Raw genomic sequence first — 20649 nt, 5'->3', positions numbered from 1 at the left:
CACATTTTCCAAATTGCCTACAAGAGGCCTGAAGTGCTTCTACAGTCAGAAAATACATACAACTGATAATAATAACAGTAACAGTAATAATACAAACGGCTCTTACTTGCTTGATGGAAACCAGAAGCAGCAGGGCCAGGAAGGGCCTCGCAGGGGTCCAGAGAGCCCGCTTCCCAGGGGAGGGGGGAGGCCTGGCCCCCCGGGTGGCAGGGATGCCCGTGGGCAGTGTGTGGGCTCCGGGCAGGGGTCCCACTCTCCTACTCCTGGGCCCTGCCCGGCTCGGTTCCGGCCTCATCTTCCTCGCTGTGCAGTCACAAGTGCTGGCACATTGCTTGAACGGTCCAAGATGTACCACAGGCGGCCTCCTCTTGCATTCCTCTTCCTACGGCGAAAAAATGTTTGCACAAACCCTCTGGACGCCGCCCCAAGAGCGTCTGCCCCAGTCTAGAGCCATCTACCAAATCTCCAAAGTTTCTCATCTGTGACGACTCATCCCCCGTCCCGGCCCCCCCAAAAGGCAAGGAGATTTTTCCCAGACCTCCCCCAAGTCAGCTGTGCTCCTGGGACTTCCTGGACAGAGGCCGCCCAGGAGAAAAGGCAAAGCGGTCAGTGGGTTCCACCCCCTAAGCCCCGCTCTGTGCACAGGACCAGGGTGGGACCGGCTTGGGTTCCAGCTGCTGAGGACCAGTGGCAGGGAGGATGGGCCCCTAGCCAGTTCTGAGGTGGGCAGCTTTGTGAGGGGGACAATTCTTGCTAAGGCTTTAAGTTTGTCCAGGTTGGGCTGAGCCCAGCCACAAAGGCAGAGTCTCCTCTGGGCCCTGTTTATGCCAAGACTTCCAGAAAGACAGCTGCCCAGCCCAGGAGATAGCAGCTCCTGACCCAGGGCCTGAAGCGAAACCTCACTCAGCACCTCGAGTTCCTGCCACACAACAGCCAAACAACATCCTAAAAATTCAAAAATGTGCACGCCTCTGGATTGCCCCTACTTGTTGCGAGCAAAGGTTGCTCAGTCCACCTGGCAGATCCTTTGTCAGAACCCATGATCCACTATTGCCAACTAACGTGTGTGTACTTCCTCACCACACCTCATATATATAACATCTTTTCGCCTGGCATCCTATTTCATTCATCCTCACGATAACCCTGTGAGGGTATGATTATTTCTCCACTTGACAGCTGCAACATGGAGTTTCAGAGAGGTTAGGTGGTTTGCCCAAGGCCACACAGCAAGTAAATGGCAGAGCCAGGATACCCAGGTTTTCTGACCAGTCACCTGACCACAGCTACTTGGTAAGGTGCCATATCTGACCCTAACCCTCTAGGTGAGTTCCTTTTCTCTAGTAGGCTCAGCACTGTGTCTCTGAGAGGCTCTGCTTGGCCCTTCTCACCCTCCCCTCCCTGTCTAGCTCCTGGCAGCTACTTCCAAGTCTTTCCAGCCTCCTGAACTGGAGTCCCAGCAGAAGATGTCCTGACTGGATGAAATGCTGGTCAGCAAGAGACAGGAAGACCATGTTTCCATTTAGGGTTTTTTTCCCCCCAATAAGTTGAACCAGAGGAGCTTAACCTGGTTAACTTACCCAAGTGAGTGAATTCTGAACAGTTTGAGAAAAACAGGTGAGCGTCACTTAATGGAAATCCTTGGAAATCTTAAAAAAAATAAAATAAAATAAAGTGGCAAGACTCTAAATGTCAGAAGTAAAACACTCATAATGAACATAGACGCCACCCCCCGCCAGATGGACTCATATAATGATGTGACCTCTGGCGTCCATGTGTTCATCTCTTTGGGACAGCAGAGAGAGAGATGAAGTGACCAAGAGGAGGAAAACTGCTCACGTGATAGCTCTGATCCTGTGTGGGGCTGTAAAGCTAGTCTACAATGCACTTTACAGACTACCCTCCAAGTTGCCTGCTGGCAAAGACAGTGCCTCTTTGATAAGAATATTCTGTCTAACCTCTTTGAACTTCTTCTCAAAAACATCCTTTTTCTGAAGGGACAGGGGTTGGGGAACTGCACACGACTTCCCAACCTGTTGGATGGATGCCATCTAGTGATAAAATGAGGTAACTCCTCTTCCCACAAGACTGGCTGGCAACCAGGACAAACGAGACACAGCTCACAGGCTACCCACAGCACAGACCACAGTCCTCGGTCTTTGCCAGCAGGAAAGTCCAGACAGAGTAATATGGACCCAAATGACACTGGCCTTTTTCTCCTACCTGCCCAGGCTGGCATATTCTCCATTATATCCGGGGGTCTTTGGAGGTGTCTAACATGGGATGGAGAACCTGTGTGCTCCAGATGCCAGGTGGAAACTTCTGCTACCCTCCTCTGGCCCTCACTGTTCCATCAGTGTCCTCTGCCCAAGAAGCAGCTTAAGTCTCCTCAGCATCACCGCTCCTGCAGTGCCCCCTGGGCAAGGGCATGAGTGATAATGAGACAGGAGGGAAGGGGGCAGGGCACAACTGTTAAAAGAATGACACAGCCGTGGAGCATACGACAAAAACTGGTTAGGACCAAGACGGTGAAAGATTTTACTACCCGCAGCTTTGAGCCTTATTATACGCTTATTGTAATATATTAGCATGTTAATGACACACCCACCGGCGCCATGACAGTTCCGAGGCAGACCATAAGAAGCCAAAAAGTGGGCGGTGCCCCAATGCGGGGGGGGGGGAATCCCCACCCCTTCTCCAAGATAGTTAGAATATTCCTCCCACTCATTAGCATAAGAAATTACCCAACCCATAAAAACTAACCACCCCACAGCCCAAGGCCCTCTCACTTTCTGAGAAAGTCCGCATTCTGCCTACGGTATGTGTATCCCTCTAAATAAACCTGCTTTCATTTCACTATGTCTTGCTCTCGAATTCTTTCCTGTGCGAAGCCAAGGACCCTAACTTGGCCGCCCATCCCAGGGACTCCCCTGAGACCTGGGATGTGACCATTCTCTCGCCGCACCCCCGCCCCCGCCCTTCTCCTGCAACAATACGCCAGGGCCTCTGCCTGCCAGCTTTGGAGGCCCCAGGGTGGTGCTGAATGCACCCATGTGGGGTGCATGCCCCCCTCCCCTCTGCGTAGCACTCAGGCCCTGAAGCAGGCCGCCTAGACCTGAGCCTCTCAGAGTCCCTGGGCCAGGAGTTGTCCTCAGCAGCAGTCTCTTCCTCTGTAGAGCTGGGCAGGCCTCAGCCTGAGGACCCTGCCCAAAGCAAAAGGCAAGGGTGGGGCAGTCTCACCCAGACACCCACCCAAACCACCCTGGACTTCCGTCAGAACCCAACGTCCTTTATAACAGCCACGAAGTGGAAGCAAGTCAAGTATCTATCCATCAGTGGATGAATGGATAAACAAATTGCGGTGTATCCACACAATGGGACATTATTCAGTCTTTAAAAGGAAGGAGATTCTGATACCTGCTACAACACGATGAACCTTGAGGACATTATGCTACATGAAAAAAGCCAGTTACAAAAGACAAATTCCATGTATAGCTAGAGTGACCAAATTCGTAGAGAGTATCATGGGTGTTGCCAGGGGCTGGGGGTGGAGGAATGGGGAGCTAGCATTTAATGGGGACAGAATTTCAGTTTTGTGAGATGAAAAGCGTTCTGGAGATTGGTGGCCGAACGCGAATGTACTTAAGTGTGCATTTAAAAATGGTTAACATGGTAAATTCTATGTTATGTGCATTTCACCACAGTTGAACAAAAACAGAAAACTGGCGCCCCCAGCACCTCTCCATCGTGGGGAGGACAGAAGGGCTGACACTGCTGAAGAGGGCGCGTCCCGGCTCTTTGCCTCCTCGGGGCACAGGTGCTCTGCTCAGAGGACGCTACACGCTGGAGAGCGCCGCTTTCCCAGGGGGATGTGAGGGAAGATGTAAGAATGCCAGATGGCGGGCTGAGGAGGGGCAGGTACCATGACAAGGCAGGGGAGGGGCGCCCCACTGCTCATCCTGCCTCTGCACCCCGCATTCGGCCATGGACCGGGCCAGGCGACAGCGGGTGCTGGCCCTCCTCCCCGTCTGCCTGGCCCTCGCCTTCTCCCTCACGGCCGTGGGCAGCAGCTACTGGTGCGAGGGGACCCGGCGGGTGGCAAAGCCGCTGTGCCAGGACCACCCGGGGGTGCTGCACTGCATCCACTACAGCAGTGGCAGCAGGGACAACGGGACCCAGGCTGTCCAGTACATTTGGGAGATGGGAGACGACAAGTTCACCTGGCGCAGGTTCCACCTGGGGCTCTGGCAGTCATGCGAGGAGAGCCTCGGCAGCGCAGGTGAGCACGGCCTGGGGGGCCCGGGGGGACAGGTGCGGGATGGCCACTAGGGTTTGAGCCCCAGCTCTGCCTCTGGCTACCTGTGTGTCCTCGAGCAAGGCTCTCCACCTCTCTGAGCCTCAATTTTCTCATCTATAAAACAAGAACAATAGCTGTACCCGTCTCTAGAGTTACCATAAAGATGAAATGACTGAATTCCCTGAAACACAGCACCAGATACAGGGTAAGCATTTATTACACATTAGCTTTTACCATTTCCTAGTGTCATTCAGTCTCTGGTGAATCTCAAGTGGCCCCCCACCCAACCCTAAACTGCATCCCCGCATGTTTAAGGGGTCTTGGAACAGAAGGTTCTCTTAGAAAACAAACTCTTATCATCATTGGTGGGGAGGGAATCCCCTTTATGGAGCACATACCAGAAGTAAAACCATGAACAAGTCAGACCTTTATCTCAGGCAACCTTGAAATAACCCAGCAAAGTAAATATTGTTTTCTCAGCTCACAAATGAGGAAACTGAGTTTCAAGCTACATAGCAGCAAGCCCTCCACCCCCACCATTACTCAACCCTGATTCATTGATGTCTTTTGAACTTCAATGGGCTTGACAGGGCGGTGGTGAGGGAAATGGTGAAGGAAGAGGACAGAGAAGAGGGAAGAGAAAGTTATAATTTGGAGGACGTATTTCAGAAAACAGTGTTTTTACCTCGTGAGCAACCGAGGAAGGAGGAATTCGGCAGGCTGGCTGCAAACCCAACCCCAAGCTCGGGGCCAGGATGCTCTTCCCTTCCTGCTGGGAGAACACAGCCCTCAAGGTGGAAAGGAGAGGACCCCCACCCCCCCAACATGCCCATCCTGACCTCAGGCTTATTACATTACATTCTTGTACAGTTTTTTGCTTTTCCTGGAGTTTCTAATTGCCTTTTCTTTTCCCATACCCGTAGCATTAGTAGTTTATTCCTGAGGTCTAAGTAAAAGGCAACAAGAAGGAACCCTCTAAGATGCTGTGTGCCCCTCCCCATCCCTGCCCCAGTGGTCCCTGCAGAGGGGCAGTGCCAAGCCGTGCCCTCCCATGTATACAGGCCAGTGCCTGTGGTCTTTGCTCTAAGTGCGGTGAGGACACTGCAGCAGTACAAGGAGCTAAGGCTACTGGAGGGGCTTTCCCTACCCCTCTCCTCTGGGAAGTGCACTATCTTCCTATCAGTCCACTCTCTCTACCCTCACGGACAGACACAGGAGGCTCATGACCCTGTATCCCGAAGGGTCCTCAAGATAGTCTCAGGTTTGTGGTTTGGAAAAACAATCATCATACCCATAGGCAAATTGCTTGAGAATTACCATTCCCTTTCCAAGTCCCCATCTGAGGGTTGCCAATTTCTATTTCCACAGCTGCGTATAAAGCATCACACCAGCTATCAAATGGTGCACATCACAATCACCCAGGGAGTTTGTAAAAATCCAGATACCCAGCCCTGGAGTTTCTGATTCAGCAGATCTGGGATGGGGTCTATAAACCTGCATTCCTTTTAAAAAAAAAATTTAACCAAGGTAATATTTACACATAGATAAGAGATCAAATCATTTTGAAAGGCTTATAAGAAAAACTAACAGTCTCCTGCCCCTTCCTACTCCATAACCTAGTCCTACATCCAGGGGAAACCACTTTTAGCTTAGTTGTTTCTTCTGGTATTTGCCTCTGCATTTCTAAAAAATATGCTGATATTGCTATCTTCATGTTAGATAGTATCTATTGACTTCCTGTCATCATAGACAAGGATAAATTTCTCTCACCACCACATCCCATATCTGCCATCCTTCTAATACAGTTATATTGCTGTTTTATTTAAATCAATAAACCAATAATTTATTTACACTATATACATATTGTTCATCACAGAATCAAGAAGGGTGCTATCATTACCTTAAACTTCTTATACAGCTTTTTGCTTTTCCTGTAGTTTCTAAGTGCCTTTTATTTCCCCATCCTCATAACATTTGTTTTTTTATTCTCCTCAACGGTCTTTGCTTGTTTGGAGGTTCTAGCAGGGGAGCACAGCTACTCGTATACCCTTGACCGAAGAACGGTCCTCCTCTATCGGGGAAGGTCGTCCTCTTCGACAGAGCCCGCAGCTTCAGGAGGGATACACATGGAGCGGTGAGGGAGGAAGGGGACACCCGCCTAGCCAGCCAGATCAGCCGAATCAACCCTGGCGATCAATGGGGTGACAGATGTTGCAGCCAGATCGCCCTCACATCCTATATATTTCTTAATATAATAAGGTCATCCAGGTAAACCGAGGTCTTTAAATATTGTCATCACTTTATTAAGAAGGAAGAAAGGAGGACGTTGTCCTCAGAACGCCTTCCCCCCCCCCAGAAACGTGATCACCGTGCTACAAGATGCCCCTAAATCAAAAAAGGTTAGAATTAAATTTTTACTAGATAATAACTAAAATAGTAGCAAACGTATCAGGAAATAAAGCAAAAGGCCTACATTAGGTTGCAAACAAATGCCTACAGAAGGTGGTAAGGGCTAGCGGGGAATGCCAGTGACCTTGAAGCCTCAGCCTTAGCTGAAGGGGGCACGTCTTGCTCAGCTCAGCCTTACGGGCTTGTGGGCTTATGAGCTCAGTGTCATCAGTTCCTCTGGTTGTTCAAGGGAAGCACGCTATCTGGCTTTCCATGTGAAAACACATTGCCCAGGCCCAAGAAAGCAAGCCTGCAGCAGACTGCAGCCTGGGGCCCCCTCGGGGAGATTACTCCGTACAAACATCTGCTACTTAGTCTAATTTAGCACAAGTGCCTGGGAGAGTTGGGGGCATAACAAAGGAAAAGACTGCAACTGGAGGTGGATGGAAGGCACCAACCCGGGGCTTTAGAGAGAGGGTCAGGAGAGGCGAGGGGGGCTGAGTAGACCTGGCCGTAAGGACTCCAGCCTGGGGAGGTTGCTCCTTGGCCCTGAACAAGCGCAGGAGAGGAGCCTCGGGCTGTCCGGCCACCCCCAGCTCTGCTGCCCCCTGAGGCTTCCTGGATATCTTCCTTCTGAATCAGCTCCATCTCCCTCCCCCTAAAAGTTGACCCTCCCGGGGATCCCCTACCTGGAGTGCTATTTCAGGTCATCCTCTGTTAAGTCACACCGAATAGCTCTGCATCTTCTTCCTAATGCCTTTAAAGAGAGACAGCACCCTCCGAAATGAAGAATTAAAACAAAAACTCCTGGTTGGGGCAGCGCTTCGACTAAATGTTCTTTTCTTGGACGAATGAATTAGTCAACAAAATGTGTTGATTTCCAATACTATGCTGTTCTGCTAAACTCAGAAAGTTCAAGGACAGAGGGACCTGGGCACCCCATAGTGGGTGGGGGCTTGGGGAGAACAGCAGACAGGTTTCCAGAGTCTGTCCCCAGGACTACGACACCGTTTCCTAGGCTGGCTGGCCGTATGGCTTGGCTGGTAAACTTCTGTCCAGCTATGTAACACCTGCCTGTCTGGCTTTGTGGGATTTATAAAGATTTTTCCTTTTAATCCTGCTGGGCTTATTCAAAAGGAACATCATTTCTGAGGATTCAAATTAATCAAGGGGTCACTGTGGTCTGACCCTTCGCCCAGGCTAAACTCACCCTCCTAAGCTATTGGGAATTCTCTTAATCTCCTTGCTTGGCCTCCGTTTTCACTTTGCCCTGCCCCTGGCTCTGTACCTGGCCTCCTCTTTACTCCTGTTGAGATAAGGCAGCCCTCTTCAGAAGACAAGATAGACCCTTAGGCCTCCGTGCATTAAGTATAAAGACAGCAGGTGGTGATGTTGAAAAAGGCACTGGGTCCCGGGTGAGAAAATCGTTTCAACTCCTGATTCTACCAACCTCTTTGAGCCTGGCCTCCAAATCTGTAAACTATGGATATCTGTACTTGCCTTTATCAATAATTAAACACACCAAAAAGTGGAAGGCTGTTCTCAAAATACTTTCATAACTTTCTCATTGGAGGACTTCGATAATACCCATTTTGCAGATGAAGAAAGCGAGGCACAGAGAAGTCAAGGAACTTCCTATGATTCCTGACTGGGGCAGAACTGGCATAGAAGCCAGTCCTGTTGGATTTAAAGGCCACATTCTGTCCATGATGTCCATCTGCTACTCTCACTCCCAGCCTGGCTCACAGGGTTCTAGTGAGGCGCTGATGAGATGATGTGAAAAAAGCACCCCCATCAGCCCCAAAGTGCCTTGCAAGAGAGCAGGTGCGAGTGTTGAGATTTCCCCAAGGCTGTGGACCTCCCTAGTAGAACTGGGGCGACCAGGACGAATGTTGAGCTACCATGGCCATAACACTGCTGTCAACCGAAAAAAAAAAAAAAGCACAACCTAAAAGCTGAGAATTATGTTTTATCTGGGGCATTACTGAGGACTTAAGCCTGGGAGACAGCCTCTCAGATAGCTCCAAGGGACCATTCCAAGGAGGTAAGGGGGGAGCCAGGATATATAGGAGTTTTTGCATAAAACATCAAAAGATTACTGCTAATTAAAGAAAACCCAGGCATCTCAAGAAAATGAGTGCAGCACTTTTCTATGTATAGGAAGATGCAAGAGTCTGGGCTTAATGAAATTCTTCCTTTGATATGCATCTTCACTATCTAGGGCCAGTATCCCGGTTTTCCGCAACATCCTTTGTTGACTGATACGGCAAGTGACATTCTTTGTCCACACGACTGCTGCCGCCAAAAGCAGAGAATCAACCAGGAAAAATGTCCCATTGCACAATCCAAAATGGACTTAATTAGAAGGCTGCAGAGGCCACTGTGGCTGTAGATTAGCAGATAGCTCCCTGATCCTGTGGCTCTTGGTCCCAGGCGGTGTAAATACGCTCCTTCAGGCCACTTGTTGTGGACAGTTAGGTGACAGATGAATCCCTGCTTCCGAATCAAGCCAGAGAGTATCCCAGCAGGGCAGCTCAGCCAAATGGCGGTATCATAAACGCAAACTTTATTTCTCTTCTTCCTATAGCCCAGCAGAGGGGCAACGCAGAAGCGTGAAGGAATGAGGCCCAAGGGGACTTGGAGGTTGAGCATGGCAAATCTCAAGGTTTATGGCCTTTGGGCATCTGTACCTTCAAAAGCATGCACGTGGCCATACATAGCATCCTTGATGAAGTAGAAGGTGAATGCTGGCTTGTGCTAAGGAAGCAAAAAATGGGTCCTGCATTGGGAAGTCAGCTTGCTGAAGAGAGGACATGAAAGAAGAAGAGAGATTTAGACGTGAGGCTGGAGGAATGGGGGGAGGCTGTATGAATTCTTGAATAGGAAAGTGATCTGGAATTTTCTCTTCTATAAGAGAAAATATATTTTCTAAAGTCTAAAGATGCTCCTCAAAGTTACTTCTCTCCCTGAAAACTTCCAGAAAAGGTAGTTGACATGATCTGTGCCCTCAAGGTGCTTACAGTCTAGTAATAAATAATGATTTATGCTAACCATACGCAAAAAGGCCCCATTAGAACTCATTTTTAAATTTTATTTATTTATTTATTTATTTTTGGCTGCATTGGGTCTTCATTGCGGCACGCGGACTTTCTCTAGTTGCGGCGAGCGGGGGCTACTCTTCCCGATGCGGTGCGAGGGCTTCTCATTGCGGTGGCTTCTCTTGTTGCGGATCAGGGGCTCTAGGCACACGGGCTTCAGTAGTTGTGGCACGCGGGCTCAGTAGCTGTGGCTCGCAGGCTCTAGAGTGCAGGGTCAGTAGTTGTGGCACACGGGCTTAGTTGCTCCGCGGCTTGTGAGATCTTCCTGGACTAGGGCTCGAACCTGTGTCCCCTGCATAGGCAGGCGGATTCTTAACCACTGCACCACCAGGGAAGTCCCAGAACTCATTTTATTCCATTCAGGTTTAAGTGCACGGTAACCAGGAGAGCAGCCTTCCTACCTAGTATCTCATTTAATCTTCAAAGCAAGGCTAGTGTGGGGACTGTTGAACAGATTTTAGAAATAGGAAAGCCATTCCTTTGAAGAGTTAATGATCTATGCCCCTAACTTCGCCTCTTTTAGCTCCGACCAGCCCAGACCGGGAGCAGAGGATGCATCTCCGCTACAGCCGGCTGCGTTGCATTAAATCAGTGATATGGCTGGACCGCATAGGCGGGGCCCCTGCAAGCCCAGTTCTAATGCTGAAAATGCCTCTACCTGTGTCTTCTTTACCATTCTTTCCTCTCAGATGTCCTTGGACCCACTCCTCCTAACTGTGCAGAGAAGAATCAGGCAATTTCCCAGGCTCCTCCCACTCCGCCACCCATGATTCATTTCGGGGCTGAAGTATGGAGAAATTGGGGCACCCACCTGGGACAGGATCCCAGAAGGTGATTTGCTGTGGTCTCAATCATCCATCTGTCACTCACCCCCAACCCAGAATTTGGTGACATCCGTCCACTCAGTAGATATTTAAGGACTTAGCTCCTTCAAAGGGACTACACATCAAAAGGAGCAACGCAAGGTTTTCTAGCCAATATGTGCAACGTGACAGATAATACAGGCAAAGCACACCTCCCAGGGCACAGAATAAGTCTAGTGGTGGGTTCTGCCCCGTACCTGGTACACACATAATAACTCCTTCCTTTCCTTTCCCTTCCAGAAAGCAAAATGGAGTACGAGTGATTGGCTCACTCGGTAGCAGAGATAGTTCTGATATCTGCTCTAATTCATCTTTTTTAATGATTACAAACATTGTCACTTTCCCTCTACCCAGAAAGAAATTATTTGAGACTCACATCATCATGGATGCTGTTTGGGAAGTCAAGCACCCCTGGTCTAAGGCTTGCAGCATCAGTCCAGATGGGCTAAGTTATGCTATAACAACAGACAACCCCCAAGTCCCAGCAGTTTAAGCCAACAAATTCATTTCTAGCTCTTGCTATTTGTACTTCTCAGGTCGGCAAGCAGTGTCTCCTCACTGGAGCCACTCAGGGATCTAGGCAGACAGAGACTCCATCTGGACTTGTGCTTCTGTGATCACAGAAGCAAGACGATGAGAACCTTTAGACAAAACACTGGCTCTTAAAGCTTCTGACCAGAAGTGACCTCCTCCCCCCATTTCCACTCCCAGTTCTTGGCCAAAGAAAGGCACATGGTCTAGTCTGGATTCACTGGGGCAGGACTGTATCATGATCCCCCAGGGAGGGGCACCACCTGTTGGGGAGCAATAAAGCCACACTCCCTAATCCTTGTTCAAAATGACCTGGATACACTCAAGGGATCTAGAAACACAGTTTGCCCCTAATGGTCAAGGTTCACCCTACTTGGGCTTCTGTCCTCTTTTTCTTCTAGGTGAAAAGTGTAGGAGTTTCCAGAGTATAATACCAGCTGAAGAACAAGGTAAATACCTTCCTCATGTTCTGTCCACCAGCCCTCCTTGCACTTTGGACAATTTCTATGGTTTTGGCTGGGTTGGGGGTAAAAAGGAAAGAGTTATTTATGGTTTTTCTATGAAGTCGAGTCCAAAAGCCAGAACCCCTGGCTCTCTTCATGTGCCCTGTAGTCAGTAATGCTAGAAAATGTTAAACCACCAGCTTTGCGGAGGAGAGGGGAAGCCCTGATTAGTAGTGTTTGCAACTTTCCAGGGTGTAAATGCTCCCACCATGGCCGATTTCAAGCTATTGATGTGAGGTGACCACAGAACAGGGAAAAGATGAGTCTAGCTCGTCACTTCCTATAGCGTTTTTTCTTCTCTCTAACACTCATCAAATTTGTACTTACTTTCTTAGTATCTGTTTTCCCAGCTGGAATATAGCTTTTGTGATGGCATGGACCACATCTGTTTCATTCATTGCTGTGTCTACACAGTACCTAACTACCTTATAGGAGGCCTTTTGCAAATAATAGTTTCTCTCCCTGCCCCCTTTATTCACTCCCTTCCACATCCAACCCAGTTTCTTGAAGCTGCAGATGAGGTCCCACCCAAAGGGTAAATCATAGGCTCACACAGAAACATATGAGATTTTGGTATCTCAAATCAGGGCTCTTCAATGCTAAGATTCCTTTGCCCACCCTGGTTAAGTTGATCCTCTCCTTTAAAAGACAATGTCTTCTGGTGGAATCAAAATAACACTTTAACTTTTGAACTAGGCCATGGGACCTCCAGTATCCCTCAGGTCCCCACATCAGAACTTTGCTTAGTGCTTTTTCCCTTCCAGCTAACGACAATCTTTACAAACGTCTCTTTCAAGCCCCAGGACCCCCCTTTCATTGTCAGCTTTCCAAGACTCTGCAGAGGTATCTGTGGTTTTTCACCCCGCGGTGCTGGTTTTTTATTTTTTGTTTTAGAAGTGAACTAAATCAAAGGATTAAATATCCTAGTACTTCTAAGTTCCCAGCGTCTCTGTCATCCTTATATTTTGCAGGTGTTTTGTGGCTGTGCATTGGGGCTGAGGTCCTGAATATCCTTCTGACATTGACCAGTGCCATCCTCCTGGGCTCCAGAGTGAGTTATCACAGCTCTGGATTCCACTGGCTCAAGGTGGATGCCTCTGTAGCCATCCTCATGGTGCTTGCAGGTACTTTCCCCAGGGGCATCATCAGAACAGGCAAATTCCCCACAGCCTGCCCCAGAGGGAACTGGCAAAGCTCCAGGCTGGCTCTTCCTGTCGCTAGCCCATTCAGCAGGACATCTGGTCCACGGGAGAAGCTACTGAATTAATCCCACTGGTGGAAGCAATGGGTGACTGATGAAAAAAAAGGGGGATAGGCACAAATGGAGAATAAAATTTATCAGTATGTCTTTGTCACAACCCTGGAAAGGGGGTCCACTGGCTCTGAGAACAGAGATTGCTTTGTTTAGTACAGTGGTTAAGCATGAGTCTGTGGAGAAATCCTCCCTGCGTTCAGATCTCTCCTACTTAATGGCTGTGACCCTGGGCAAGTGGCTTAACTTCTCCAAGCTAGCTACCTCAGAAGGCTATGGTGATGACTAAATAAGAAGGCACATAGTATATAGTAAGTACTCAAAAAAATGGTAGCTTGTTAAAAATTATTATCCAAGTTTGGGGTCAATATCCCATAGGAATAAAGAACTCCTCTTTTTGGTCTTACTTCTGTGTTCTCCAAGCAACTTTTAGAGCAACTTAATTTGGTCCCCTAAGTGGGCCTTTCCACCAAGGAAAGAACCCTGAACAAATAACTTCCTTCATTTCTCTGGCTGGATACATAAAACACTGTTAAGTTCCTAGTGTATCAGCCCAGTTTGTAGATCACTTCTGTGTTTGTATAACGCATCTTTCCCAACTCTTATCATTATTAGTGAATAAGATGATAGAATCCAGTTTCTGGATCTTCATAGCAAAGAGTCTTGGAGATTTCTCCCCAGGTCCTAGCATCCTCCAAATCACCCAATCATGAGTACGCCTCTTTCTGGATATCTCTTTAGTTTCATCTGTGTGCATGTGACCTCAGGTGGAATGTTTAAGGATTTATAAATGCAGATACATCATAAGGACTTATAAATATCTGGCCCCACCAGTTAAAACTAGTTTCTATTTGGACCACTGAAGATGATCCCCAGTTGGTCACTGCCTGCCATACATTTATTAAATAAAAACATAGATGTAATGGGAGTCCCTGAAAAAGAAAGACAAAACAATAAGACAACTAATATTTAAAAGCAAAATTCAAGGACATTTTCTGAACCAAAGACCAAAATCTGTATATAGAAAACTCCCTCCAAATACCTGAAAAAATTACACAGTACATTCAAGTCCTAGACATATCCCACTAAAACTGTTAAAGGAAAAAAAAATCCTCTGGATCTCCAGGCAAAAAGACCAATTCACCTACAAAGGACAGAAAACCACATTGGCAACTGACTTCGGTTCCCACTAATTATTTGCCATGTAAGTCTACTAGGGCCAGAATATATTCAGATTTTTATGCAAAGTTTTTATGAGTTAGCAAACAATCCACATTCTAAAGAATAACGTGACAGAACTTAGTAAAGTATGGCTTAAGGCCAAATGCAGCTCAAGGACCTCCCCTATGTGCTGGGAAAGAGAGGATAGACAATTGATGCCTCTGAGCATAGTGACCAGGGACATGATAAAACAGAAAGATGTGGGCTTCCCTGGTGGCGCAGTGGTTGAGAATCTGCCTGCCAATGCAGGGGACACAGGTTCGAGCCCTGGTCTGGGAAGATCCCACATGCCGCGGAGCGACTAGGCCCGTGAGCCACAACTACTGAGCCTGCGCGTCTGGAGCCTGTGCTCCGCAACAAGAGAGGCCGCGATGGTGAGAGGCCCGCACACCGCGATGAAGAGTGGCCCCCGCTTGCCACAACTAGAGAAAGCCCTCACACAGAAATGAAGACCCAACACAGCCATAAATAAATAAATAAATAAATAAATAAATAAATAAATAAAATTTAAAAAAAAAATAGAAAGATGTGATCTTGGGAGGGATGACATGGCAAAGGAACCTATACCACTGCGTACATCAGTGACTCTAAGAAATTAGTGTACATGTAAAACATGAAGGCTGCTTGGAAGGGCTCGAGGAGGATGCTAGTGGGCTCTAGACATCCAACTCATGTACTGCAGAGAAACGACAGTCTTCACTGTGGCTCACAAGCTTTCCTTGTGCAGGGCTCCTAGCCATGGTGGCCCACATGATGTACACAACCGTTTTTCAAATCACCGTGAACATTGGACCAGAAGATTGGAAGCCTCAGACGTGGGACTATGGCTGGTCATACTGGTGAGTTGCTGGCCATGGTGCTCAAGGCCTGAAGGACCAGCAGGGAGGCACACAGGTTTTGTAGGACCACTGACCTTGGTCATGGTTCTGCCACCTGCTACTCTTGGATTAGTTTCGTAATCTTTCTGTAGCCCAATTTCCTCATCTGTAAAATGATGATACCTGTCTCAGTTGTGTTTATGGGAATATAAAGAGGTTATGTTTATAAAATTCTTGGCACAGAGTAAAGTGCTCAAGAAATAGAGATAGTGCTGTTACTTTCTTAAACACAGCTTAAGGGGAAAAGTCCTGCTATAATTTCTAATAAATACTTCAATGAGGAGAGACCCAGCCCCTGATTCTAATGGAAAGACAGGCCATGACATAGAAGTTCTAGCTCTACTAGAAAGACTCGACCATGTCACACAAGACCACAGGGGTTCTCTTTGATGTGGACCTCCGAATCCTGGCTGCATCTTAAGATATATATATACATATACTTACATTTTCCTCCTCTATAACAACCTCTTGTGTTACTTTCTCTTTGTAAAACAAGTGGCATGTTCAGGGCTCACTCCCTCATCCTACTATACCAGGGTTTGGCAAACACGTCTATGTTATGACTATCCATAAACTTCATGACTTATTAGATTTTGAACTCTTCTTCATCTTCGATATCTGAAGAAGTTAATTTTTACAGATGTTTCTCTTTACACCATTTCTTCCACTTGTTTGTCACTTTAGTTGTCTCCCTCTGAGCAGGTGCCATTGGTCCTGAGGTGACCTCACCAGCACTGCACACAGGAGTACAGCTGCTCTAGAGCTGAGAGGGATGTCAGGTGGGTCAGGATCTGTGGCCAGTTTATATTGAGGTCCTACTGCTGTGGATGTAAGTAAATCCCAAACATCATAGGAGTTTGAAAAATGGTCTGTTTGTTTCCAATATCATTTTGTTTCCTATTGCTTTCAATTTCTTAATTTTCAATAAAAGAAATACATACAACTAGTTTTTAAAAATCAAACGGTACTAAACATAACAATCTCTCAGTCCCATCTCTCCCTGCTCTACTCTTCCAACCCACCAAAACCCTCTGTCTTCCTGCTCTGCTCTGGAATGGAGCTGTCGAGTGGAGATTTCCCTTTGCTAGTCCCTTGTTTCCTTGTGTCTTAGGTCCTGTATCATTATCCTAGTTAGTTTACATCCACTTTTTGTGGGAGCACATCCTCCAGTAGCTTTTGAAGAAAGGGTTCAATGAAAGATAAACTATTTTATTCCTTGCATGTCTGGAAATGTATTTTTTCAATGCTCCATCTTGACTGATAGTTTGGTGGCATGTAAAATCTTTGTTGAAACTCATTCTCCCTTAGAATTTTGAAGATGTCTCTGTTTCCTTCTAGAATGTATTGTTTCCATCAAGAGTCCAACACCATTCTGATTCATGTTCTATTATAGGTAATCTGTTGTTTTCTACTCTTTATTTCTGGAGTTCTGAAATGTCATGATAATGTGCCTTGAAGGGGATCTTCTTTCCTTCACATTCATTCTTCTTTCATGTGCTTGGTGAGCCCTTAAATTTGAATATTCACATCCTAGAATTCTGAGAATTTTTCTTGTATTATGTCTTTGATTTTTCCATTCCTCAGTCTTCTGCTCTCTTTTCAGAGAATTTCTATGAGTTAGATATCGGGTCTATTGGATTAATTATCTAGATGTTGTTGCACCCCTTATATTTTCTGTCTCTTTCTCCTTGTGGTATTTCTGAAAATTTTCTTTCTATTTGTCTCCAACTTTTCTATTGAATTCTTATTTTGAATCTTATTTGACTTTCCAAGATCTTCCTTGTTTTCCAGTTGTTCCTTTTTCATATACCCTGATATCACTTTATTGATGCAATATCTTCTCATATTTCTCTGAGGATATTAATCAAAGAGTTTTCTTTTTGTTGCTGTTTTCTTCTGTTCCTTGTGTTATCTTTTTCCTTCAGATTCCTTTCTTTCTTTTTTGTGGGGGAGAATTTGTGGTTTTTTTTGGCCATGCCCCATGGCATGTGGGATCTTAGTTCCCCAGCCAGGGATCGAACCCCATGCCCCCTGCATTGGAAGCATGGAGTGTTAACCCCTGGACCATAAGGCAAGTCCCCAGATTCCTTTCTTTTCTGTTTGTTGTTGGGCCTTTCTCCTAGATCTTGGTATCCTTGATTGTCAAGCCATATTTAAGGATGATTGGAAACCCTGGAGTGGGCTTGGAACTTAATAACTGGTAGGGTTTTTGTAGCTGATTGGATATGGAGCCATTTATTTTACCTGGGAATTCCACCCCATGAAAACATACACACATGTCAGTTTGTAGAGGTTCTTTCTCAGCAGCCACTCTTCTGGGTTCTGTGAAAGATGAAAAGTGTAGACTATCAACTCAGAATGCAATAGGCTTCCAGAGGATAGGGATATAAAAATAACCATGCCCAGTGCCAGTGTCCTAGGTTAGAGACAACAACAAAAAGTAATACATATGTTAGCGGATACTATGCTGGGTACTTCCCGTGCCCACGTGAATTCCTCACGACCATCTGGTATGCTGCATTGCTACCGTTCCAGTTTTGCAGATGAGGCAACTGATCCAGAAAGATGAAGTCGCCACTTCAAGGTCACACAGTTAATAAGAGATGGGTACAAACCCACAGTGCAAACTCAGCACAATGACTCCAGAATCTGTTCTCTTAACCGTCAACACGTTGCCTACAACAACACATTGGCTGCTCTCTGAGATCTGTGCTGCAAAACCCAGGTCCAAATTGGGTAGAACCAACAGCTAATGTTCCACCCCAGCAGCAAGCCCTGGAATCAGAGCCCTACACCCTTTCCTAACTGTGCCTTTTGTTGACAGCCTCGCGTGGGGTTCTTTCGCCCTGTGCATGGTTGCATCAGTCACGGCCACGAGCAGATACACGGCAGCCCGCCTGGAATTGGCAGAGAAGAAAAGCGTACGGAAGGGCAGTCAGCTCTCTCAACACAACTTCCAGGAACCCAAGTCTTCAGAAGGTGTTTGGGAAACAGAAGCTGCTCCCAGCCCTGCTGGGTGTGCCCTTGTCAATATATCTGAGCACCTGCCATCAGATGCCGAAGGCAAGGTGTCCATGTGCTAGCCAGGGTTCATGGCTGCCAGATCTGCACAGGCAGACAAGCCAGGCAATTATGTCCACAATGAACATCTTTGGAGTGGGCGTCACAAAGCTGTGGTCCAAGTAAACCTTCCACCTGCCATCTTACCCTTCACTAAACACCTTTGGCTTCAGTTTCTGATTCCTGTTAAAATGTCGGTATCTTTAAGTGAGATAATATTTATAGACTATATCAACCATTGACACTCTAGTATAAATGAGCATTTCACGCTTTCCTGACAGTTTAATAAGGGTGACAAAAAAAAAAGAGGGAGCATGTGGGTGCTAAGAGTAAGAGAAGCTGAAGAAAAGGGAAAACAGGCTTTGACTACAAAGGACGTAAATTTGTTGCCCACACAGTTTTGTTGATAGAAGAGTCCAGAAAGTTTTTTCCTTAACTGACACACACAAATTGATAGTATGTGTGACTATCCCATATTTCTTTTTTTGTTTTAATCCAGAAGAAATGAATTTAAAAATTAGTTTTGTGTTATTTTTAAAACATATTTTCTTCTAAACTTTCTAATTTCCACCTACAGGAAAATCAGTTTGGAAGGATAATCAAATGATAAAACAAAATGAGAATGGTTGAATGGAATGACATCTTGTCACAGTTAAGTGGAACAAATGTTTGAATTGGTGTGCTTAAATTAAATTGCCAGGCACTTCTGCTTCTAAAAATAAACATTGCGAAACATGCAAGTCTTGTGTGAAACAGTGGTGTGCTGCATGTTTCTTAACTTGGTCAGTTACAATTTTATATAAATTTATCTTGTATTTTAAACTAACATGTTATTGAGGCCACAGGTTGTTAGACACATAATTTGGGTTGTTGAAAAAAAAAGGACTGTCATATTCTAACAACCCTAAATGCATCCTAGCTTAGACTCATTTCTCAAAAATGTATTTATGTTTAGTGAATATATCATTTTTGAAAAAAAAACCCTGAATGTTTCAAATAAAATCACTCAATCTGCTTATGCTGAACTGTAACATTTATATTGTCATAGAATAAGGGACAGTTCAACTAACTTCTTCATGTTTGGGGCTCCAGTTGAGTACCTGCCTAATGAATGATGGTCCCATGGAATTTTGTTTTGTTGAATCACGCATATCTGAAGTGATATTAAACGGATTTTTACTGGAATGAGCCCAATGCAGAGAAGCCGTGCTGAGACCCTCTGGAGCAGAAGGGTTTGTACCCAATGACCCCTGCCCTCCACAGTGTACACGTTCTATGATTTGTCACCCCTGGGTGTCTATGGAGGTAAATCCTGTGTCGCTGATGTCTGGGGCGGGGGGAGTCAGTGATCAACTAGACCCCGGGCAGGGCAGGAAGCGCTTGGTTCCTGAAGCTCAGGTCAAACCGATTCTTTGCTACATTCTCTGAGTTTCCAAGGCCCTCTGCTTCCTTTTATAGATATATTTTTTTAACATCTTTATTGGAGTATAATTGCTTTACAATGGTGTGTTAGTTTCTGCTTTATAACAAAGTGAATCAGCTATACATATACATATATCCCCCTATCTCCTTTTATATTTTTTGTGTTGATTTTATTCAAGTACAACATATATACAGAAAAGTACCCAAACCCTAAGTGTACAGCTTAAGGAACTTTTAGACAATGAACACAGCTGTGTAACCACCCCTCAGTTCAAGGCGTCTCACTTCCATCTATCTTTGCTATTATAAAACAAATTCAGGTAGATTTTAATTCCTCCGTATATTGAAATAATCTGTTTACAGGTCTGTTCCCCTCTTATGAATTATAAATTATTCCTTTGCAACATGAACTGTCCTCTGTACATTCCAGCATCTAAAACAATCGTTGGCAAATAGAACCCCCAACACACATATGGGTATATGTATGTGTATACATACACATGTATGTTTATACAAGTATGTGCACACACATTACCTGACTTAGCCCTGGCATCCTTCACCTCTGAATCCTGTCCAGAGTCCTCAGGAATGGGTCTCGATACGCATTAAGGAAAGGCAACAAGGAAAACCAACACAAACGAGGAAAAAATTGTCAGAAAGAAGAGAGAAACCGAAACCATCAGGCGTAGCAATGGAACAGACCCATTCTGGGTGCTGTCCACACGTCACCTCTTATATTCTAACTCTACACAGCGGTGCAGCGAGGAAGAGAACAGCATTAGTATCCTCATTTCCAGATGATGGCCATGACATTCAGAAGGTTTACGTGTGTGCCTGAGGCTGCACACAAGTCAGAAGCAGAACTGAGGTTCAGACTCAGGGCTGTCCCACTTCAAACCCATCATGCTGCCTTTCTGGAGGCGTAGTGGGAGCCAAATTCTTTGCTCCCCTTCTCCCTCCCTAAGTGAGGCTGTCAGAGGGCAGGGCGCTGGGGCATTTTATGGAGGAGCAAAGGGGTTGTAAACGCTGGGATGAAGCCATGGAGGGAACCCTCGTCTCTGATTCACAGATGGATTAGGGCGAGGGCAAGCTACACTCGGCTTGAAACTAGATGTTGTTCCAAGTGTGGCTTCTACTTG

General features: G+C 46.3%; 2 protein-coding genes across 2 annotated transcripts in view; one reads left to right on the top strand and one right to left on the bottom strand.

The window, feature by feature from the left end:
- Positions 1-353, bottom strand: part of GLP2R (glucagon like peptide 2 receptor) — a 46736-nt gene extending 46383 nt beyond the window's left edge. Inside the window, exon 1 of the mRNA XM_036835443.1 lies at positions 107-353. Coding sequence (XP_036691338.1) covers positions 107-295 — 189 coding nt within the window. The 5' untranslated portion in view covers positions 296-353. The remainder of the gene's footprint in view (positions 1-106) is intronic.
- Positions 354-3981: 3628 nt separating this feature from the next.
- Positions 3982-18111, top strand: GSG1L2 (GSG1 like 2). The gene is made up of 5 exons (XM_036835454.1): positions 3982-4276; positions 11576-11623; positions 12649-12801; positions 14878-14989; positions 17853-18111. The coding sequence occupies exons 1-5, from the start codon at positions 3982-3984 to the stop codon at positions 18109-18111; spliced, it is 867 nt and encodes a 288-aa protein (XP_036691349.1).
- The last annotated feature ends 2538 nt before the right edge of the window (positions 18112-20649 follow it).

Source organism: Balaenoptera musculus, chromosome 20, assembly GCF_009873245.2.
Source record: "Balaenoptera musculus isolate JJ_BM4_2016_0621 chromosome 20, mBalMus1.pri.v3, whole genome shotgun sequence".
Taxonomy (NCBI): Eukaryota; Metazoa; Chordata; class Mammalia; order Artiodactyla; family Balaenopteridae; genus Balaenoptera; species Balaenoptera musculus.
Note: the sequence above shows the minus strand (reverse complement) of the source record. Positions and strands in the feature narration are given on the sequence as shown.

Bases quoted from the DNA above. Each gene is read 5' to 3' on its own strand.
- GSG1L2 (XM_036835454.1), top strand. From the start codon at position 3,982: ATGGACCGGGCCAGGCGACAGCGGGTGCTGGCCCTCCTCCCCGTCTGC. The intron at 4,277-11,575 runs GTGAGCACGGCC...TTTTTCTTCTAG, and splicing joins GGAGAGCCTCGGCAGCGCAG to GTGAAAAGTGTAGGAGTTTC. The intron at 12,802-14,877 runs GTACTTTCCCCA...TTCCTTGTGCAG, and splicing joins CATCCTCATGGTGCTTGCAG to GGCTCCTAGCCATGGTGGCC.